The 24,051-nt window shown below is 37.2% G+C and overlaps 1 protein-coding gene across 14 annotated transcripts in view; it reads right to left on the reverse strand.

The window, feature by feature from the left end:
* SETD5 (SET domain containing 5) overlaps positions 1-24,051 on the reverse strand; it is a 79,234-nt gene that overhangs the window by 18,478 nt on the left and 36,705 nt on the right. For 4 of the 14 annotated variants that reach the window (XM_059879737.1, XM_059879739.1, XM_015459435.3 and 1 more), the window contains 17 exons: positions 23,432-23,656; positions 19,885-20,077; positions 19,497-19,602; positions 18,962-19,170; positions 18,565-18,623; positions 17,859-18,037; positions 16,878-16,916; positions 13,385-13,627; positions 12,668-12,816; positions 12,184-12,301; positions 11,348-11,457; positions 10,151-10,400; positions 9,672-9,755; positions 8,772-9,029; positions 7,778-8,098; positions 7,171-7,413; positions 1,803-1,932 (listed from right to left, as the gene is read on the reverse strand). In XM_059879737.1, the coding sequence (XP_059735720.1) occupies positions 1,803-1,932; positions 7,171-7,413; positions 7,778-8,098; positions 8,772-9,029; positions 9,672-9,755; positions 10,151-10,400; positions 11,348-11,457; positions 12,184-12,301; positions 12,668-12,816; positions 13,385-13,627; positions 16,878-16,916; positions 17,859-18,037; positions 18,565-18,623; positions 18,962-19,170; positions 19,497-19,602; positions 19,885-19,976 (2,590 nt within the window). In that variant the 5' untranslated portion in view covers positions 19,977-20,077; positions 23,432-23,656. Of the gene's footprint in view, positions 1-1,802; positions 1,933-7,170; positions 7,414-7,777; positions 8,099-8,771; positions 9,030-9,671; positions 9,756-10,150; positions 10,401-11,347; positions 11,458-12,183; positions 12,302-12,667; positions 12,817-13,384; positions 13,628-16,877; positions 16,917-17,858; positions 18,038-18,564; positions 18,624-18,816; positions 18,858-18,961; positions 19,171-19,496; positions 19,603-19,884; positions 20,078-23,431; positions 23,657-23,813; positions 23,912-24,051 lie in introns of those variants that run through there. The other 10 variants (XM_005222488.5, NM_001206005.2, XM_024982826.2 and 7 more) reach the window with 9 other exon arrangements.

The following is a 24,051-nucleotide window of genomic DNA, read 5'->3' on the forward strand; positions in this document are numbered from 1 at the left end:
TTTCCAGAGGATCTTCCCGACTCAGGGATAGAACCCTGGTCTCCTGCACTGCAGGCAGTTCTTTACCATCTGAGCTACAGGGAAGTAAGCACCAGTAAAGGGTAGAGATGATCTTTAAATTCAGGTCTGTTGGAGTCTATCCACTGTATCAATCTGTCTCCCTTTCTTGATTAATATCTCCTTGGTCTTTTTGAGATGAGAAAAACAAAATAAAAAAACCCCAAAACCAAAGAAAGCAAAGCAACAAATAAAAATAACTCCTCAGGATTTACACTAGTAGCAATATACCAAGATGCTCATTTGAGTACTGCTTGGTTTCAATTAAATATTTTCCAGTTTATGTTGTTGCTTAAGGGCAAGGTGTATCCTTTGAATCTTTCTCGATGCTAGAGACAAGAGAACTTTAATAAAGGTTGGTGACTAACAGTCTTAACTCCATTCCAACTAGGGCACATAATAATGAAGGCACTTTCCTTATGAATCTTTGCCAGTCAAGACATGGAATTGCTAATACAGCCTCCCTTTCCCAATCTCAAATACAAACATACACAACACACAGACTACACATACATATGTATGTGTTCTAGACCGAAGATTCCAATTGTTATGGTCTCACTGTACTGTAAAAGCTGCCAAAAAATTGATAAAATTGACGAAAATCTGTTATATTAACCTGGTTCGAGTAAATCTTCCTAATTACTGGTGAAGAGAATAAAGTATTTTAAATATATGGTATCATTTATCTTCCAGATGTTCTACACTGGGATTTTATTATATTGAGGTTATATATGTGACAACTTATAAGGTATAATCCAGTCTAGGGATAGAAAAATAAACTAAATCAATAACTTGAAAAAAACCTATTTTTAGCAGCCTATTTTTTCCAAATATAATCTTACACTAAGTTTTAGTATAAATCAGATATTACTAGTACATATCTCTTTATTTAGTTCAAGTTTATATTTACTTAGGCAATGAACAAGAGATTTCTATGAAAATTTGAAATATTACTATGTTAGATACAGACTTGCATGACTTTTAGCACTGTATTTATTTTGGTATTTTGTTTTGATTGCATAATATTCACAAAATTGATTTAGAGATAAAGAAACAGAAATCACACAGAACTTTTCAATTAAAATACTACTGGCCAAGAGAAACTTGGTAATAGACTATCCCCAAATAAGTTGGTATCAAGTTCATGCACCTGTGCTTTCAATTGCAATCAAGACCCCTGCAAGAGTTACAGCAAAACCAACGGACCAGATGACTTTTCATGACCCTCCAGTTTAAAAATTCATATGAGGACTTTAAATTGGATTCAAGGTCATGTCTTTTAAAAAATTTACACTAATTGTGCAAGCTCTTTTGAAAACAACCAATTCATAATAATTTCTCATTTACTTTACTCACCCCGTGCCCCTTCAACAAATCCCACCCCACTCAATCACCTACAATTTTGATTCTTTCCTGAATAGTGCCCCACATCTTTTCTTATTTCCCCTCTTATAAATACGGATACAGAGCTCCTAAACTTACTACTTTAAATATATCTAACCTTTTTAAAAACCATTTCTGCTGTTATCTGTACACTGTCTAGTTCCTTCTTTGCCGTCCTGGGAATACTGATCCCTGACTTGAGATCTCTCTCTTCCTCTGTAAAGACAGATGTAAAGTAACTATTTAGAGAACAATGCTATTTTTTTTTTTTGTATCATACTTTTTAAAGTATTCAGTGAAATTTTTAATGTAGACCCAAAGTAATCATTGCTTATGTATTCAGAAAGGTTTGCCATACGCACCTGCATTGTCTTTGCAGATACTAGAAGAATTACTGTTCTCATTACTTTGGTATAGGTGCTGAGTTCTAGTCTCTTGGGGTACAGATGATGTTTGGGTCATCCCTTCTTCCAAGGCTTGCTTTATCCATCGCTATAATGGGAAAAGAACCAGGGAATTATCAACAATCATTTAAAACTATTTGGCTCACCTATTTATTTTAAATGCATCAACTGGGTCACTAAATATCAACTGGTGACAGATATTAATACAACACATTCATTCAGGTCCACAGTCAAAAATATTTTTTGTCTTGTGTTTCAGCATTTTAGGATACTGCCCCATCAATTCCTTCTATGGAGCATAACTGAGAAAGCCTGGATTACACATAATGAAGTCCCACTTAAAAAAAAAAAAAACAATAAAAATGATTACTATTTAACTCTTCATACTGCTTAGAATGGAATAAATGAGAAAAGAGAAGGAAGAAATCTTAGCGTTTATATAAGAGACTCCGATCACACAGAATAAAGCTAGGACATAAAGTAAGTGTGTAAAAAGAACATAGATCTCTTAAGAGTTGTCTGTCTTGTGCTGGGGATATCTGAAGAAATAATAGAAAAGTTTCACAGGAAAACTCTGGATGAGAATAAATAGCTCTTTACTACAAGTGCCAAAATGCTTCCAAAAAGACTACTCTCAATATCCTGTGAGTTTTCCCTCCTTGTTAAGTAGTTTGGTTAAATTATGCATGAATAATGCAAATCATTACCAGAATCCTTCTGCAGAAATCAAGAAGGGAAAAAAGTCAAAAAGAGCTCTCTAATCAGTCACATTTTTTTTGTACTGAATACTGGAGCCTAAAATGATGGAAACAAACTTTGTTCAGAAAGGAAGCCTACAGAGATAAGGATAGTAAGATTATGCAACCTATGGAAGAGAGAAAATTTCTTACCTGTAATTATGTTCTCTTAAGATACACTCACACAGTTGTAGGTTGCTCACCACTCTGTGGCTCTCCTGCCCTGACACAAGACAGATCGAATTTTGATAAACATCAATTTCTGAGTCAGACCATATCCCAAATAGGAAGAGTAAAGGTGATTGTAACTTACACCTTTAGAGAACCAATATTACAGGTAAGTAAATATTCTCTTTACCAAAGATAGCAATTCTAATAGGAACTTAGGAAATAATGTGAGGAAGCCAAGAAAACATTTACATCATGTAAATGGCATTGTGGTCTGCCAAATAAAAGCAAAAGTATAAACATGAAGAGATAGAGAGTGAATATCTAAAAAAGAGAGGTAACATCAACTGAATCACATCATATTAGGATTTGATCAAGTCTCTGAAGCCAAAATAAGACCAAGAATGAACTTACTCTCCCACATACAGAATACTGATGTGAAGACGATCTGTCAGAACTATAACTCCCTACATAGAAGAGACCTCAGAGGTCACCCTGTCCAAAGCATTTCTTGTATAGATGGGAAAAATTAGGCTCAGGAGACTGAAAATGAGTGAAAATTTTTTGTTATATAGATACCTTACTACAAGTTTTTCTTATCAGAGCAGATGACAGGACTCATGTGGGGTCACTATGCTTTTCTCCAAGGTAAGTTAATTTCATGTATTTCCAGTGTCAAATAGGTGCACCCATAAAAGAATTCTCTGCATCTGATGACTACAAAATGGGAAATAGAAACCAGGACAGGGGCATTCTAAGGAATAAGATGCTGCTCTGGTTAGCTTATGGTCGAACACAGCAACTTGATCAACTCTTTCCTCCTGGCCCTACTGTATGTCTACACAGTATTTTAGGGCCCATAATGAAGGAACACCAACAGTTATTTGTATCTAACAAGTTCGAATCACTCGTATGGATAATAAATTAACTTTAGACCCTTCTCCCCAAGTTCTAGCTACAGTTATTAAGGTCAAAAGAACATTTCTTCCTTCTCTGGAACTCTGTATTGAAGAGATTTTTAGGAAGCTCAGAGATGGGCAATAGAAATGTTTTAAAGAGTATCATTATGATGGGGAAAGGGAAAGAATTAATTTGGGTTTTAGAGTCCAAAGACCTGGATTGAAACTCGGCTGCACGTCTTCCTAGATGCTTAACTTTGGGCAAGTTACTTTCACTTCTGAGCCGAAGCTTCTGATCTGTAAATTGAACCCAATGATCCCAAGCTCACAGGGTTATCATGAATACTAAGTGAGACAGTGCATGTGAAGAAAGCTTGTAGCACAGTACTGGGCACACACTGTTCAGTGAGAACTAGCTCAAATGAATTTCAGGCTATGTACAGAGTATACAGATTAATATCACTCCAGTGCACACAATAAAATATCAACGCAAAGCACAGTGTTTCATTTTCAGTCTAAATGGGAGACCGAATGCCCCACACATATTATGCCTAGAAGGTGAGTTCAGAGATTTAGAGAGAACAAGGAGAGATACTACTGAAAGGCTTGTTAGCCACTCATAAATGCTTCCATTTCAAAATAACAAGTAAAATTCAACAAGACACACTATAACATGCTAGTTAAGAGCTGTGAATTGATTTAACTTAGAAACTACAGACACATCATAAAACATTCTGCCAAATACTCTAAAAATTTCGATGCAAATATACACATGCAACTTTACACTCTTAAACTTATGAAGGCTTTATACCTCCTTTAATCAGATATGATAGAGTAAGTCTACTAGGAATACATGCTGTTTTAACTAACCCCATGGAGGACGGTTGTTCTCATCTATCTAACTATATTCTTTTCTGAGTGATTTTTAGAAATTTATTACAATTTTATTATGGAAATCTTCTTAGGTTCTACACAATGTGAGTATTTTCTAACCAGCCTAAAAAAGTCTCCATCTAGGATAAACCTGAGTTCAATTTCTACACAGGACCCAATTTCATTAATTTTGTCCCATAAAAAGTTATATTCTTGTTTTGCAATATAATCTTGATACATTAACAGCAAATATTAAACTTGTGATTTAAACAATTTTCAAAGACTCAACTTAAGTAAGATACTTGGCTACGTGTCAACATGCATAGCCTGAACTCTTCTTAAAGACTAATATGACACAAATAGATAAAAGTCTGAGCAGAGCCTGTATAAAACAAGACTAAGGATGGTCAGATACATGCAGAGACTGTAATATGAATATGAATTAAATGGGATTTCTAACTGTTGCCAGTGGAGAGACACAAAGATGAGATACAGATGAAAGTCTGAAACCATAACCAGGTAAAAAGAATTCTAAGAAATATATTTTCTATCATATTTGAAGTCATATTTCTACACGTTTTTGATTTTCACAGAACTCTGCTACTTGGAAAAAAGTAAGATGGGAATAGAAAGATTACAACCTAGCATCAGAATGATAAAGGCAGCATTTCAAGAAGGTAGTCCGTACTATTTACAATTTAGACTTCTTTATTATTCTGTATTAATAATTATTAATCCTTCTTAAAGGATTAAAGAAAGAAAATCTATTATCTGACTTGATAAGACACTTCAACAGTTAACATCCTAGAAGTCTAGTACTATGTCCATCCAAAGACAGAACAAAAGGAAGAAGTTTATTTCATATATATATTAAGCCATCTCTTGGCTTGTTCCTCTAAACTAAAGACAGCTTCTCTAATTGTTTGATACTACTCTGAAAACGTAGATTCTGGGCTATTACCTTAATGAGGGACTGAGCTAAAAGTAATGGTAAGATTAGTTTTACATGCCATACCAGAGTTAATGAAATCCGCCAATTATTACAGAATAAGGTTAATCATTGTTATTGCTGTTTAGTCGCTAAGTCGTGTCCGACTCTTTTTGCGACCCCATGGACTGCAGCCCGCCAGGCTCCTCTGCTCATGGGATTTCCTAGGCAAGAATATTTGGAGTGGGTTGCCATTTCTTCTCCAGGGGATCTTCCTGACTCATGTCTCCTGCAAAGCAGGCAGATTCTTTACCACCGAGTCACCAGAGAAGCCAAGGTTAATCAATAATGGTCATTAAATGGCAAAATTTTTTTTCCTTCTCAGATAATTTATAAGATCCATGATAAATAACTTGGTATAGAATAAAGGATTCCCAGAGACCTAACCTTCATTTCCTTTAGTAAATTTCTTATTTTCTTTTTAAAGATGTCACTGTTTTCTTTTCTGACACCTAAAAGTTATGCTACTCCATTACCCACAAACCCTTTTGGCAAAGATCTCATGATCAAATTTCTCTTTAGGAGATGTTCTACTTGGGAATTTCCCCTAAATAAATCAGTAAGTGACTCAAACACTTAGATTAAGATTAGGAAAAAGACTTTCTTCAGTGTATGTTGCTCATTCAGTGGTAGCGCCTTTGCTTTGTGTGCAGATCCCTGCTGCCCTCCTCCCCTCCATATCCCCCAACACTTGGGTTCATCTTTTATGCCCCTCCCCCAAGAAATAGTATCTGCTCTTTGGGAAAAGAGAAAAGCTTTAAGTTTGAGGAGTCAGGGAAGACCTGCCTGGAGTTGGAGACTTCATCACATCAAATAATCTATATGCAGCATCCTCATGTACGTGATGCCAGTGGAGGAGGGCAATGGCAGACACTGAGGAAGGCAGCCTGAATCCAGATCTGAGGATAAGAGAAAAGGGTGTTCCAGGGAACAGACTCTACCTCAAAGGTACCAAATGAAAGGGTGTCCTATACTTCTAGAAACATGAAAATGACATTATAGATCTGAGGGTGTGACCTGTCCTTGAGACACCTTTGGAAAATAGGCAGGGCTTCTGGGAATTAAGAAAGCATTCCAAAAATAAACAACCATCAAATAGGACTGCCACTAGATCCAAAAGCAATACATAACTACAGAAGAGAAACCAGCAAGAGAGAGACAGAAAACTTTATAGTAGGTTCCATAATCACTAGGGAATAAACACTCATTTGATCAAGGAACAGGAATTCTGTCAGTTGTGACAGGACTTTTCCTCTACTCTCAATCAAATGATAATAGTGACTGAGTTAATCCAAAACAAAATTTGATCATTCTTTAACTTGTGCAACAGTGCTCTAGAGTACCTGGGGCCCAGTCTTACAGAATAATCACAAATAGACATGTTAACCAGTATCACAAGAGCACACACAAAACACCCCTTTCTACCCAGTCACCAACTGCTAAGATAACAGTGAACACAAAGACAAATTTGCTATGACAAACTGAGCACCAAAATGTAGTATACATCCCACCTTAGTCTCACTGACTCTTGATGCGTCAATATTTGTGGCTTAACAACTAACTCATTATATGGGGAGAGTGTGCTTATCTAGAGAATGTGTTTGGTATGTCACCATTACAGGCATCCTAGGTTAAAAGGAAAAGAAATCACGTAAACATACCTTTTTACAGGAGCTGAACGTGCCATCAGGCAGAAGTGGCCTTCGACGCCTCTCAGGGATAAAGGGTGAGCCAAAGCGAATGTAGTGTTTGGGGGTGGTGCAAATTAACGGGGAATGGATAAGACCAGGTAACATGTTCAGGGTCGTTGCCAGTACAGTTGGGTCCGTGGTGATACGTAAAGGGCACTCAACAGGACATTCTTGCTTCTCAGCTTTGTCATTCAACCATTCTGTAACTAGATACTAAGTTAAAAAAGAGACTATCAGTTGATGATGTTGCAGATGTAAAGGCCAGAGGCAGCACAAAGACAATACTCATCTAGAAACTAGCACAGAGGTAGATAAAACAGCATCATCAGAGCACAAGGGCTCACCCTCTCCATGATCATTATGGGAGGAATGATTTCAGCTATCAGTAATTTAAGCTCTGTTTAAAAATTATGGGAACAAAAGTAAGGTAGCAGCATGGACTCAGTGTCTAAGCATTTTATCTCAAATCTAATAATTCGTAGACTGCTTTTTCTCCCCTGAGGATTATAGACCCTTTTACTTTACGAAGGAACAGCTTTTGCCAGACTACACTTAGGAAGATGGATTTGTAACTTACCTTTTTGGTTTTGGGGTATTTAGATGCAGCACGGTTGACATGGGATCCAGTAACTGATACCACGGTTGGGTCAGACCCTGTTAATTGCCTGTTTTCTCCCGAACTGTCTACATTTCCAGCTTCAGTAGGAGTTACTGAGCTGTTATTTCCCCCTTCTTCCAAGGCAGCTTGTGACAACTCTGCCTGCTGTGCAATGGCCTGCTTTTGACGCTTTAGTCTTTGGGCTGAACTGGTCCGGTACCGAGAAATTCGACTCTTCGGTCGGGGCCGAGAAGGCTTTGCTGGAGGTGGTTTGGGGACTGGTTTTTCTGCAGCAATATCCTATAATAACAGCAAAGTTAACTGCTTACTAGAAATGTCAGCAAATATTTTATCCAGCTTCCTATTCACTTTAAGCACTCTGAATGTTCACTGGTGAAAAAAGTGAGCATTAACAAACATTAATTTCAAATGTAATCCTTACAAAATTTATACATTTAAACCAGCCAGAAAGGCTACAGGAAGATGTCTGTTACTTCTTTTTCCAAAAAATATTTATAAAATTGGTCAAAAGTCAGCTGAAAGTAGCCACCAAATTTTAGGTTCTTAGCAGGGAAGGTAAATCCTCCCGTTTTTCCCTCAGATACTGAGGTTTTAGCTTAAGGCTTAGAATTTGTGGTAAAGATAGGAAAAAGAAGAGTTACTCTGAGATCCTATGAAAGGTCAGGTACATAACTATGCTACAAAGATGGCCAAAGAGAAACCACAAGATCTTTATGAATTCACCACCAACAATTTATCTGGCAGAAACTGTAGATAGTTCCATTCTAGTCTAAGAGTATCTAGTTATTCAAATTTTGTTTCCCTGAATTCCACAAATCAGCTAAGTGATAAGCAAATCAGCTTATTTACTGCAAAATAAGGCAAAGCTGAAAACGCTGATTCTAGCCATTCCAAAAGATAGATAATTGATATTAGTAAGAGTTATCTAGGGCCTGGAGTCTTTTCATCTTACTCCTGCTTGGGAAGACCTCCGGGTGTTCACTCCAACACTCTGTGGGTTGCTTGTGATGGCAATATTTGAAGCAGGGTTGCTAACTTCAGGTTCAGGGGCTTCAGTTTTTGTCTCCTCTCCCAAAGGAGTCTCTGAGGTGGTGGCAGCAATCTCTACATCAGAACTGCTTTGTTCCAAGGGCTGATCTCGCCGCTTCTTTCTTTTCTCTAAGTTTTCAAAAGCATGCATGATGGCTTCAACCTTCCTATCTTCCCGGGTCTAGAAAGAAAAGACATTAACATAGAAGGAAGCCTCTACCAGAAGACAACAGCTTTTCACAAGTATTATTAATGCAAACTGATAGACATTTATTTCAAAATAGGTCAGCCATTTTGAAACTTTTTAATACAAAAGAAAAATAGCCATCAAAACGAATTTTTCTCTGCATTTTCATAGTTAAAAAAAAATCAAGTAGATTTTCTTCAACAGCTTCTCAAGGACATAAACAAACATGACTGATTGCAGCCATAAAGAAGAACTTTTGAATCCATTATGACTGCAGGTTTTGTTGGTTTTTTAAATGTCAAGTCACACAAATGTAGGAAATAACTAAGTTAGCTCAAACAAAGATACTTTGTTTCAACAAGACAGTTTTTTTTAAACCAGACTGTCAGTAAGAAACCTCTTAAAACCATCAACAGATAATAGCCACTAGAGAACTATATGTGTGTCTGTGTAAAAAATAAACATTTTTATAAACATTTTTATAAAATCTACTTTAGAGAAAAAACCCAAACTGTGACCTAAAGGTGATGGTATAGTAACTTACTGAAGAAATAAAATGATATAAATTCTGAAGGGGCTCACATGCCATAGGTAGCAGGAATCAGCAGGAACAAAAAGATGTTAGAAGGTACCCACCCTCCTGTTATGAGCTGGGCTCTCCTGGTCATCTGCAACCTCTTCTTTCTCCTCTTCTGCTTTTTCTTCTGGATTGTCTATTTCCTTTAAGACAGAGGCGATATTCAGCTGTATTCTTAAACTAGGAAAAAACTCAACCCCTGGTTTTTCCCTGGGAGCTTAAAACTCTGTAGAAACAATTTCCAGTGCTTTAGTGTTACTTATATGGGGGTCACATGGTAAAAACAGATGATAAATACAATTCACTGCACTGAAACCTGGTAAGTACCCAAAAGGATGCTCCTGACATTGTTTTTTTTAAAAAAAAAAAAAAAAAATACAAAAACAGAATGAATGAATGAATGCATACCCACCTTGATATGAAGGGTATTAAGTGTTAACATAGATTCCCTACATAAAACAACATGTAGCAAGCTGGGATCCTCTTCATATGAAGAGGATCAACACCATAGCAACATCTTCTGACCAGGGAAGATTACCTCATGGTCACTGGATACAGTTACTTTCTCAGGAGCTTGCTCTGGTTGCTGGCTGTTATCCTCTTCAGGGGCCTCATTCTGCTGCTCCATCTCTAGCTCTTTCCGTCGTGCTTTTCTACGTCTCGTCTCTGCTCCAATGGTAGGTAGGCTTGGAGGAGGTGGGAGTGGTGGTTCTGCAGCATTGGGATTCCTTTTTTGTATAGGGCAATTCCGGTTCCCCTTGTGACATGCACAGTCCACTTTATAATTACTGCTCCAAAGAAACAACCAAAAGTGCGTGTCTCAGTACCCTTGAAAATCAGTTATATTATCTATTCATTATCTTGAAATCTTAGTATAGCAATTTCCTTTGGTATTATCTTTGAACAAGTTGAACAGAGTCATTGAGAGAGTCCTATAAATATTTTCAATATTCTGCCATTTCTCTATATAACCCAAACTCACTCAGTGGACAGGAAAGCAAGTCCTCACTAAATTCAGTTCTCCCAACTGTCTTTGTGCTATTTAAAGGCAGTGAATCCGCGACAGAGTCTGAAGTAGTCATACTTACCTTGTGTCTGCCTTCACCATGTCCTCACTCTTGCCTACTGATTCCCTACTTATTATTAATACCTTTTCTTCATGTACCACACATATACCTGTGCCGGACATCGGTTTACTACATAGACCCTATTGCCTAAAAGGATCAAGGCAAAAGAAGCAGTCATTTTACAAAACCCATCACATAATCATCTGTGACTTACTATCTGTTTTTCTGCATTGTCATATACAGCTGGATTCTAGTGGAGGATCTGAGTGGATGATGTGAGTGGATGAGGTGAATCTTTAGATTCTTATTTTGTATGATAGTTGGTACAATAGCTGTGTGTGTAACAACAGATAACTACTGTAATTTCTAGGAGTGTTACATACATACTCTTTCTGTTATTCTTGCTACATAGAGGCAAAGGCCAAAACACCCTTGGTTAGAAGACTGGTAAGCAGTTATCACACTATGTACCTGTCTCTCTTAAAACACAACACCCTCATTCTGTCTTTCCCTCCATGATTTCTAGGCAGAAAATGCATTACTTATGAAAACAAAAGGTTAAAAAAAAAAAAAAAAGGAAATGGCAAGGCAGAAAAGCAGACTGAACAGAAAGAACAGCTTAAAGTGTAAGACAAGGCCACTCATGTTAGGAAAGGCTGAGATCTTACCAGTTACTGTACTCATAATCAAATGCTATGGTGACCTCAGCATCCTTGGTGATAGCAGAAACAGCATAGATACAGAGATGAATCATCCCATCTGCAATCATGTGTCGCACCTGTGTGAACAAGGCTAATGATTATGATTTATCAAAAATAATAGAAACTTTCCGTAAGAGGAAAAAAAAAACCTTTTACTCAAATAATATTTCCTCACTTAGTTATGGTAGTCTGTTATTCCATTTGATACTATCATATAGTAATTGCTTGAAAATTTATGATATTTCTTGAAATAAAGAAATTTTCAGATGTTAGCAATCAGAGTAAGAACACTGATCTACATCTTAAAGCTGTTTTCAGCTGTACCAAAAAATTAAAATTCTTAGTCTATAAAAAAAGCTCTGTGGATTTTCTCGCTGCAGTTGATGTGGGCGTGTTCATTATGCACCAAATAATCAACTTTAGAAATGTCTAGAATCACTCCTTCAACCTGATCACCTAAAATCTAAAAAATGAAACCACACACCTTAGTTTTGGCCCAATGATACATCTTTTGTATGGCAATTTTTTAATATAACCTCACTGACATCCTGTCCAGCCTAGCTCTTTCTCTTTAGCAAATCCCAACTTGTTTTTTTGCATTTTTGCCTTCTCTAAAAAAAATCCACTCCTTGACCTCATCCTGTCAGAATAAATAAACCATTATTTTTGATTTTCATCTCTTACAATGAAAGATTATAACCACCATCTACAGACCTTAATCTGGATGGTTTTCAGACTGTTTCTTTAGTTGACTTGTCCTTTTGGTGGTTCCATTTAAAGAGAAGTTGCTACAGAAATCTTACCTCTGCATTTGGTGTACATGATCTTCTGATGAATCGAGCATCATTACCGAAAGTACGTGCGTCCACACACATCTCTACACCATTGAATTTTGAGTAGAAGAGCACAAAGGGGTATGGTCTAGGAATATAATTAAAATTCCTGTAATTCTCAATGGAAATAAAAAGGCTACCCCATGATTTCAAATATGAAGCATATGATGACAGAAGAGGGATAGCCCTCTGCAATGCCTAAACTTAGAAAACATCTCATGCTTGTCTGCTTTTGATTAAAGAATAAGCACAAAGCAAGGAATGCTTTGTTTAGAAAGGAGTCATCACCACTTCACAGATTAAACAACTTGCAGATTTATTTGCACTTCTCTACAAATAGCAGAGAGGCGTGAGTTTTCCTGCAAGAGCATCCTACCCACAAGGATAGCTTTTACAGCTATACTGCTCAGTTAGACCCACTTTAGCCCTTAATACTTAATGAATGATGTCTTACTTTTTGAAGAAATGCCCATTGACCTCAAATTGCTGCCGTAACATGACTTTGCCTCGATACTCTATTATAAGAGTGTCCAAAGCCAAATCTCTTGCAGCCCTCAGGATCTTCCGGTGCTTCTGAACACGAGTGACTCTTCCCAATTGTAGCTGAATAAAATCAGAATATTAACATTAGATGATATCAACAGGAGCTAAGCAGACACTTAAATTATCTCTTAACTGCAGGAAAGGCACTAATACTTTTAGGTTTTACTTGTCTATGTTATTTAGCTCAATGATGAGACATTTTAAAATTTGATAAAATCTTAGTATTTCTAGGAAATAGGTTCTGTATAGTGAACTTGCCACTCCCTTACCCCCAAAGAAAAGAAAAAAAAAAAAAATCTAAGAAAAATATGACTAAAACTTTAGTGGCTCTATGTGTAATGTAAGAACTTAGGTTTCCATTAATCTTAATAATTTCTACTGAGGCAGTATAAATTTCCTAGATCCTAATTTATCTGTTTTTAATAAAGATATATATCTTAAAGTATGTATCTGAACAGTTTTCAAGTGACCAAAACTTGCTTTTGGTTAAAGATGCTTCTCAATAGATGGCTACTTTGTTACCCTAAGGCCTTATACATCTGAAAGATAGGCTAATTTCAAAATATGTCCTTTTCCTGAGTTCTTAAAATCTCAACTAATTAGGAGTCTTTAACCCTTTGATCCTTACCTGCATTTGGGACCCAATAACTGTATTATTACAGGCCAATTCAGTCTTATTAATAGTGTCTAAAACAGCAGGTTTGCCCACAAATTCCTTGTTAGAGTGTAGATGTTGTTCAAGGGCGTTCTGTACATCTGCACTGTACTGATTAGTGAAGGCTTCTTCATACTGATCAGTCCATAATCTTATCCGATTTTCCCATCCCTCAGTTGTATTCTCATCTAAATTTTGTGCCTCAGAAGGAGAATTCTGTAGAGAACAAAGGTCAAGTAGATTAGGAGAGTCCATGAAAAGGACAGGATGGGATGAGAAGGGGTGGGCTGGGGGACTGCCAGGCTAAACATTCAGAGAAAATTAGTTTTCACTTGGCAGTTGTGTGGCATAAGAGCAATGGCCTGGGAAGTCAGGATCTGGCTTCTATCATGGTTTTATTACCAGTAAGCTGGGAGGTTCAGTTTATAAAGTTCATTTATAAAGTAAGAAATCAATCTGGATTGCAATTCCATCCCATCACTACGATTTTATGACCATCTTTACATCATAAAAACCAAATTTATCAGAAGAATGACATCAAGTTTGTAAGAAAATCTTCATAAAAATGAACAATAGTGATACTTCAAAATACTCACATTGCTTAAGTTTTCAATATTTATCAAACATCAGTGTGACATTTCAAATTGGTAGTTTTACTACTATCCAGGAGTATGTTTTTGCATGTCTTATTATACAATTAATATATCTTCACTTAAAAGCTACATGTGACCCAAGTAAGTAAGTAACTCATAATCTTGCTTCCCACAGAAAAAGCTATCATTCAGTATATCTTTCTAGCATGCTATTTATGACACTGCAAAACAGCCACACAATGAAGAGGTAAGGTGGGGGAGGGGCATGGGTAGATGCAGTGTAGGAAATGCTTATAATCTGCTACACTTCACTTGGAAAACCGCTGCCCTCTGTGACAGTACAGTACTGAGGAAATATTATCATATCTTGTCAACATCTTCCTAAATACTTTATGTGCTTCTGACATACAGACACAGCTGAAGTCTGATATATATTCTCCTCCTCCACAGCTCAAGTCTGATATAAATTCTCCTGTTCAGGACTTAAGGTGTTATCAGAAAACAAAACAAACACTGATAGTGATGATTTCACACTAGTGATGACTAGAAGGAAAAGACACTAATACCAAAGCTACTTATAAATCCATGTCGACTTTAAACTTGCAAAAACAGGTATACAAAAATTAAATATGGTTTCCACGAATGAGAGAAAACACACCCATTGTAACAATCGCTTTCTTTCATTTCTATGTCACGAGTTTTGATTGACTATTCTCTACTATCCTTCCCCCAAGGAATAGCAAAATGGAAGGAAAAATTTAATACCACTGTTTTCCACATTACTCACTAGATTCCAAAAGGATGAACAATAAACAAAAGGATCTAACAAACACCTAAGGCCAACACATTGAGAACAGAATACTGCCTGCTTGAGGTGGACAGTAGCAGCTGAGCAAAAGAAAAAGTGCAAAACTTAAGACTTTAAGGGAGTTTATTAGACTGGGGATTAGGGGTGCCCCAATAGAATTCCCAGGTTTAAGCATCCAGTAGTGATCACTAAACTTCTGACTTGTCAAACAATGTATACTGGAAGCCTGTGCCATAGTTTTAGCTATTGTTCACTAACACAACTCTTGTCTAGTCTGCTATCCTGTTCTGAGTACTGGAGATGCCATCTCAGTGGGTTTAGAGCAACGGTTCTCAACCCCCAAGAAGACTTTTGGTAATACCTAAAGTTATTTTTGATTAATATGTGGCTTTGTTGGCACTTAGTAAATGCTAGGGATGATGCTACACAGCCTGCTGTAATGCAAAAGACAGCTCTGATCCCTACAAGGAATTATTTGGTTCAAATGTTGTTGGCTCAAACAGTGTTGAGGTTGAAAAACCCTGGTTTAGACCAGCTTCCAGTAGGGAAATTCAACTTTGGGGTTAAAAAGCCAAATGATGGATTCTTCTCATTCTTATGCTATGGTTCCCACTCAGATCTTTGATAAGGTTCTTAGTAACAATTAACTCTGAGTACAGAATTTATAACTCAGAATTATGATACAAGAATCAAAATAAACCAGTAATTTTTAATTATTTAAATTTTAACATGCTTATGGAGCTATCTGTCAACATCTCAAAAACTGCAAGCAATATTTGGGGTTAACATGTAGTTTTCTGGGAGAGCCAGTCAATAGCTTTCAGAAAGTTTCAAACTTCTAGAGGCAAGTTACAATAGCTGATAAAAAAGAAAAGCGTTTAACACCTGGGATCAGGGCTATGTCTGCCCCATAAATCTATTTAAGGTCCCTGAGCAACGGTCTCCTTACAGGAGAACGATCTAGCAAAGAAACAATAACTGTGTTCCAAGACATTCCAGGATTCTGGTGGTCTTGGGCTCTAAGTCCTCTCCCATCTTTTATACAGCTATTTACAAGTCTGTTTATGGGCATATGCAAGGTGAGGCCTTCTAATTTTATAAAAAGTGCTACCTTTTTATAATGATCTTTTTAAATGAGTCAATTTGGTGTTCCACATATAAATGTGTATTACATCTATATTTCCTAAGAAAGCTTATCCTCACTAAAAGAGTTTAATGTTTACCCTATAATGGTCAATAACAAAGATTCTGCTTTTATATCATTTACACATCCAGATATACGAATACTTACAGAACTAAACTAGACCTTAATTCTAATTGAATACTTTGAAGCCATAAGTAATGGTTTGGGAGGTACACTATCCTTCTACATAAACAAATAGGTAAAGGAAGATATCAGACAGTATATTCAAATTTCCTTTGGGCAAACTCTTCATCAGCTGAAAGTTTCTTTAAATATTGTACATAATTTCTCTATTATCCAACCACTATCTGAAATCATGTCTCATAAGCTTTTACTTGATAACTAAAGAAAAGAAGTACACTAACATCACCTGAGTCTTCTATACCAAGTAGATATGCCAGGAGAAAACAGCTCAAAAGTAAGTAATTCCAGTAAGAATAATTCTCATCAACACTACTACTTTCCTACTGATGAAATTTATCCTTCCAACTGGTGATTAAAGTGTACATGATGCTAGGGTGAGTGCACAAGAGATCCCCTATCAACAGAAAAACTTCACTCCTCAGATGGAGGCCAATCAGATGGAGGCCAAACATCAACCTCATTTTGTTTGGCAAAATGTCACTTACCCTGTACCCCAAGAAAAGCAGCTAATGAAAAACCAGTAAACAAAGCCTGATTACAGAAAGGAAAAAATATTTTAGAAAATGGCCAAGAAAATCCACTTTGGAGAAAGGCTCTATGAAATCTGAATGGCAACAATTAAAAACTAACAAAAAGCAAAGTCCAAGATTCCCAGACCATCAATGTCAGGAAAGAAGCTGACCAAAATGCAAGATCACAGTGAAGTAAAACACAGCATCAGAGAAGAAGACCCCTTACCTTCATCCGCAAGGACTTCCGGGATCCCTCTCGAAATGCCTATCCCAAAGAGGAAAACAAGTAGAACAAAACAAAACTTGGTACCAAGAATGACAGTTACACCTATCTGAGACTAAAACTAAGGCAAGAACTAGTGTTCTAGTCTGTCCCGTTTACTCTAGGTAACAAATACAATGGAATTCCCCACACTATTGTCAAGAATAGGGGTGGCATAAGGCCAGTGAACTCTGAGGCTAATAACAATACTTTCCACTCTGAAATTAGGTAATTAACAGGGAAGAGCATGCATCACTTAAATCCTATATGTACCCCTGACACTAAAAGAAAAAGTATATAAAAATATTAAGTAAGGCTACAGGTTTACGAGTTTGAAATTAAGAAGGAAATAAAGACCAATCCCCTTAATAAGGGGTGGGCAAGTCACCTAGAAGCAACAAAGTTGCTGTGATGGGGAAGAAAGAACACAAAACAGAAGAGGTTTCTTCTGGAGACTTTTTAGTTGAGAATACAGGAAAGTGACCACAACACTGAGTAAGCCTAGACCGTTCAAGAGACGTTTCCTGAATTTTTTGAAACAAGGGAAAAAACAATCAACCAACAACATGAAGTGGGCATGTACAGCACAAGAATTTCAGACTGGGTTTTGGGGTTGAGGAGGCAGGAGATACTTTAGGACAGTGGAAGCCTAGACTGGAGGCAGCTGTACACACGGACTTGTGCCAGGTGGGCTGGGATTTCATACCTGGGATGTGGGGTTGTAGTAAAAGAAACTATGTGCCAGTTGTGATGGTATGGAGTGGCAGAAAAGAGGTTGATCTGTATGTTCGTAACAAAGATTAGCTGATTTTCGCAAACAGAGCAGAAGTGGCCCATCAAACATCTGGATCAAATTTCTTAAATGTATTTCTTTGGTGTATTCTTTATCCAACATTTGGGCTATTTCAGATATATTTCTATTTAAGATACTTTTACCCTCCATACCTTGATTTTCTTCGTCTTTGGTGCTGCACGACCCTTCTCTGGACTCTTTTTCCGCTTCTTGGGTTTGGTTCTTCTAACAGTTAAAGTGATGCTTGTAGGTGTGTGCTGTGTTGCTGTATACAACACAGTGGAAGGAGAAAGCTCCTCATCCCAGCTTTCTGTTGCACTGCTATCCCCACCTGGAAAAAGGTCAGTTCACAGTGCATAAGAATCCTAAGTGCATTAAAAAACAGCTCATTCCTTTAGATCTAGCCCATACTCAGTAAGTCATTACTTCTACTAACTCTATTAGAACATAAATACCACAATCCATATGAAAACAAAATTCTATCTGTATCTTTCTCACTAAGCACACAAACTCTATTCTCTATATGTACTTCCCGCCTTGAATTCAGTCCCCAAGCTCCCTTGCCTTGATATGTATGTAACACAGAAAAAGATCTGTTCTTAGGTGTGTGTGTGCACTCACAGGCAATATTTTGATTAGTATAGGCCTAAACTGTTGATTCTGGATACAATTAATTCATAACAACAGAATTACTATGGTTTTTGAGAAGACTTCAATGACTGTCCATGAAAAGAGCTGGGGATCATGGGAACTTTCTTTTTTTTTTCATGGGAACTTTCAAGAGGGGTTCTTAGGACGAATATTAAAACCAAAAAATAGTATGTGTCAAAACATGGGCCTAACCCATCTTTGGCTCACCTGATATGTTGTCCTGCTTCCGCCGATGAAGTCTAATAACCTTCCCCCTGCTCATTCCCCTAAAGAGGGAAAACAAACTTAAAGTAGTCCTTCCAAGAGCATGCAGCACATCATCGCACACATGGGAGAAGTATCTCTGCATATACTACCCCCTTCCTCCCACCTACCAAATGTTTCCAGGACATTAAATTTCATATCAAATTCAATAGCTTTAAGATCAATCTCTCATTCCTTGTTGTCAGCAATTCTCACCTAGTGCAGAGAATTCGAGCCAAGGAGCACTAAGGAATCATCTACATTAACAAACACAAGAAAGAATACTTTGAGCTTTTCCCTACTAATAAGAAACCCTAATCCCAGTAACCCAGGGTTGGATTTAGATGGAACACGATCTTACCTGCACTTGTCACAGTTGAGAAGGAAGCCATCCTGAGAAAGACCACAAGGACACCAGGAAGGAACAGTCTCTCCTTCAGAGTTCGGGCTGTCTCCACAGCGTTCCTCTACGGGCGACGGCAGGCCATTCAGGTCAGAACGAGGGATGATCGTCTGGACAGGGGGAGAAGCAGGAGGTGTCGGAGGAGGAGGGGCTCCGTAATTATGATCCTGAAAATAAGATTTTTTAAATCAACAGTGTCCAAACACTGGCCCCTCTCTCCCCTAAAGTATGGTACATATGGAAAGAAAGAAGAAAGTAGTACCCTTCGTTTTTTGGCTTCAACCAGGAAAGTGATAAAACAAAATGCCAAGGTCAACTGGGACATAAAAACAAGAACAATGATGCAGGGCTAGACGTCCGCTGGAGGCAGGGAAGTGCAAAAGGGGCAACTTCGTCATGCTGCATATAAACATTTCAAGAAAGTCACAATGTATAAGAATGGATTACACTCCAGGAAGATCACTGCTCTGGAGAGAAATAAATGCATACTCACAGCATAAGGCAGTCCTCGACACCCATGCCTCTGAGTGGTCCCATAATTATGAGTGGAATACACGCTCTTCTCATTAACTGCTGGACTAGCCTCCACAGATTCAGGGCTGCACAAAGGCGAAAAGCAATGCATGATAGCATAACACCTAATCTTTCCTTAAACTAAGACTTAACTTCCCATTCTAACCCCTCCTCTTTCCACAACCACCAGCCACTAGAGTAAGAGAAAGAACTCAGTGAAACAATGTCATCAACGTAACTAAGCCTATAAATAACAGTAGGAGTGTTATTAAATGTGGATTTGTGTGTAACATGAAGCCAGTATAGGCAGATGTCTCAAAGCAGGCACCTGGGATACAAGGTGTCCCTAATGACAAACACAAACGTACCAGCTGAGCAGGGAGTTTCCCCTAGAGAAGCCACTCTGGGCTGGTTTAGACTCAGAACTATTCTTCTTAATTGGATCTCTTAATACTTCCATGAAACCTCACATGACATTTGCAGTGAGTGAGATGATGAAAGTGCCTTCTGCACTGCCCCAGGGACCAGGCCCTCTTCCATTCACTACCAAGACAGGATACCCTGAAGAAAGTACAGGTAAAAACAATGGCATCTTATATTTATCATACCTCTCATCTTGATGAACCCCCAAACACCTTCCACATATTAAGAATAATAATTTCTCATCCACCAATGACATGCAAGCATATCAAGGACACAATTATTTAATAGCTGCATGGTAATACCACAGAACTTCAAACTAATCAAAACTGCACTCAGAAGTTTATTCTAGTGACAAATAACAACAGTAGTACTAAGTACCATTCTGAATTGTCTATTATTTTCTAGGAGATTTATAGTATTGTTTACTCTGCAACTACTAAAGATGGTAAAGAGCACCCCATTTTTACAGAATGTGAAGTTGAGGTGGTGAGATTATATAACTTTACCAAGGTCACACAGTCAATGTGACTCCAAAGTCTGTGCTCTTTCCACTATACCTAACTAGTTGGGAAACCAGGGTAACTTTCTTCCTTTAAAGAAAATGATGTAAGATCTTAAATAACCAGGCTTATTGAGAAGCTTGGTTGAGTAGCTTTCTGTACCGACACTGAGTGGAAAATAACTGTTTAAGCACAATTTATTAATATAAAATAATTATAAATGTGTTTTAAGTTAAGAAATTTAATGTAGCCCTTATTTGATAATAAAAAGATAGAGGTGGCTAAGGACAAAATTCAATTTCTGGGGCAAAAAGAACTTAACTGATTGCTTAGGTAACTGGTTAGGTTTTGGAGAATTCTGAAACATAATTAAGGAATGCAACTGTTTGACTTTGCAAAACTGAATAATGGATTATCTGTCATTTAAATTAACTAGCACTCTAGCACTGAGATTCACAAATTAGAAACTCCAAAGACACACATAACTCAGTCTTGGTGATGGATCAAAGGGTCTTTTAGGGAAGCAAATAATGAATACTGTTTGTTTCACGTAATAAACATTTTTCCTGCTTGGAAATATATATAATACAGGACTTGGTGGGAACAAAGTGTGCAGTTCAATGTGGTGAATGTCAGCTAAGAAGTGAGGGATAAAAGAAAATTCTGAGATATGTATCCAACTCACCCAGTTATATGCTCCAAAACTGAGAAGGGATCTTATAAATAACAGCAAAGGTAATTTCTAGGTGAAGAAGAACTTTAGACATAGGAAAGTATTCTCTGTTAGTGAAGTGCATGCATTTTATTACTTAAAGAGTGTCTGCAAGATGGGAACTGGGCAGGGGTGGGGGCGGAATACATCAAGAATGCAGGTCAGTATTCTTGAGAAATAGATGATCTGAATATGGCTCACTGAGAGGCAATCAGCTCTGATTATTAGGAAACAGGTGGAGTTTCCTAAATGAAACCAAAGGCAAACAAGCATTAATAAAATGAAGGTAGAATTTAGTTTCTATGATGGACAGTTAAGAGAAAGTAATAACTTTATACAGCATTGTTAATTTACTACATAAATAAGTATTTCAAAGAGCTGTACATATTTTATGTAAGAGATTTTGTACCACTGAACACATGGGGTGAAACATGACAGCTGTTTATTAGAAATGGATTTTTTTTTTTTGGACGGGATAAAAGAAAGTGGCATGAGATAAAAGATGGCCATGGAGATGGAGCTATGCTGGTTGTATCTTACCCATCTCCAAACTGGGTAAATATGAACATATGCACTTCATGTGCAAGTCTAGGGAATAAAAATAAAATGTATATTGTGTAGGTTAAAAGGCCATCCCATTGTCATAATACTTTGTAGTTAAGCATAGCATTAATATATTATTTATGTGTGACAAATACTAAAATTTAAGCTCATATCTTTTGATGAGGAAACTTTGCAATTTCCATACTGGTTACAGATTAAATGCATAATTACACATTGACAGGTAACTCCATGATTTCCTAGGATATTCCTTGACATATATACATATACCAGATCTTCTCTATATTTTAAAATACTGATAAAGAATTTGAGTATTAGGTTTGTATCTCTTTATTAGCCAATTATTTTATGCAAATGTAATTGTAGCCTTTCTTCCCCTGTGTTTAAACTTCTATGACAGTTGGGCACATACACAGAAGGCATGCTCACAACAGATATACTCCATCAATTGTGTTTCAGTACAATGTGCAACCTGTTGTTGTAACACTACCTCTGAAATTCATTTATGGCAGGACAGTATACTCTGAAAAGTCTTTCCTTCTATTGTTACATCTAGAGGTTTTCCTACAAATATACAAAAAAACAAAAACAAAAACAAAACATAATGTAGACCACTGCCATCAGATTTAAAATCCCATAAAGTAAGGTCTAGGTCTTTTTACTTAGTTGAATATATTGCCCTTAATACCAGGTTTAATCTCAGAGTGCCCAGAATGGTGGAATATGCGTGACAGTGACATACGCATAATGAAGCATTAACAAATATCATTAACAATTTAACAGAACGGTATATAAGCTAAGTGTTGACACTCTCTTGCCTTGTAGGGATACAAAATGAAACACTGAAAAATTAGGTATGACTACAGTAGTGGAAATCTGTCTGGAGATCAAAGATGAAAATGTTTCAGGCGATAGAAACATTGCAGTCAAATTTTTAGGCCAGAAACATTTTTTGATTCTGTAATTATTTCTGGACTCCCTAAGCAACAATTATGGGTAGTCACCTCTGTACTCTGGGAAAAATACATGTTTTAAGAATAATTGTTTTAGGTCTTTTTCTTAGCTACTAATCCCAATCTTACTGAGTTAATCAACACTGAATTTTTTTGCTGTTGTTGAAATTTCTCACAAATGTTAGAGTTGTCTACCTATACAGTTTGTTAGTCATTCCTTATAGGAGGCTAGTGGTTGACTTTATATAAATCCATTAACATTATACAATTACCTATTGATGCAGTTAAGTTTTTAAGTACTTTGGGAAACAGTTATAAAATTGGAAGCTTCAGCTATTGGTGTAACTAAATCTCTTTGGCATGCAAAAAAATAAAAACAAAACAAAACAACAAAAAGGGCTCTGGAAGTAACACAATCCACCCTTTCCCACCCCCCACCCTCCATCTTCTTTTTTATATGGGAATAAGGCCAAAAACTGCTTTCAATTACAGACTACCCCAGAATATAACAGACTGCGTCTTAGGGTAGCTTCATTTTAAGTCTTCCTCTTTAAGGAAGTCATCAAACAGTTATTCTAGGTGGCTTTGTGAAGAAATACACATGCTCTTTACTAATATTCTCAGTTTTTAGGAAGAAAACCACTATTATCAGGGATGCAGTTGAACCCAGAGTTTTGGAACAGTTTCTTTACTTTGCTGAAGGGGAAAGAATCCCCAGGGACTGTGAAAATGGCAAGAGAAACAGGGGAATTAGAGCAACACCCACCTCACTCAAGAAGTGGCTGTGGGATCAAGAGTCTGAACTGGACCTGAACATATTCAAAACACCAGGATTTTTCCAGCCCAGACCCTAATCCCTGGTACTGCCTGGAATAGACTTGGCTTCTGGGGGTGTGCTGCCCCCTAGGCCCCTTGGGTCTCTTTCGCTGGACTTTCACATCCTGGTGTAGTGCCACTTCGTCTTGAAAGGTAGGGGGCTTCCACTTCCTTTCTGTAAGCAAGGAAGATTGGGTACAAGGGAGGTAAAAGGACAAGAGGGGGAATCTGTGAGCAGGGGGAATCTCGGACAACTTAAAAGAGAAGGGATACAAAAGGCTAAAAATTTTAAAACTGTGAATAATATATAAAGTTTTATAATGAAGGCCTACCTTCATTGCCATTTGGCATTTAAATTCTTCAAGAACTGAGAGTCTATTTTAGGGATTGGACTTTTCGACAAATTCTGAATTCCTAAAGCTGCTCTTAGCTGAAAAAAAAGTTTGGTACCACTGATTCTGAAGGTCCTCTTTCTAGGCAATGAATATTATAAAAAACAGGTGACACTGCTTTCCACATTTTCTATCCCAAATATCAGAAGGTCTAAGTAACCTGCCCATACAGTAGCAG

Source organism: Bos taurus, chromosome 22 (assembly GCF_002263795.3).
Source record: "Bos taurus isolate L1 Dominette 01449 registration number 42190680 breed Hereford chromosome 22, ARS-UCD2.0, whole genome shotgun sequence".
NCBI classification, from domain to species: domain Eukaryota; kingdom Metazoa; phylum Chordata; class Mammalia; order Artiodactyla; family Bovidae; genus Bos; species Bos taurus.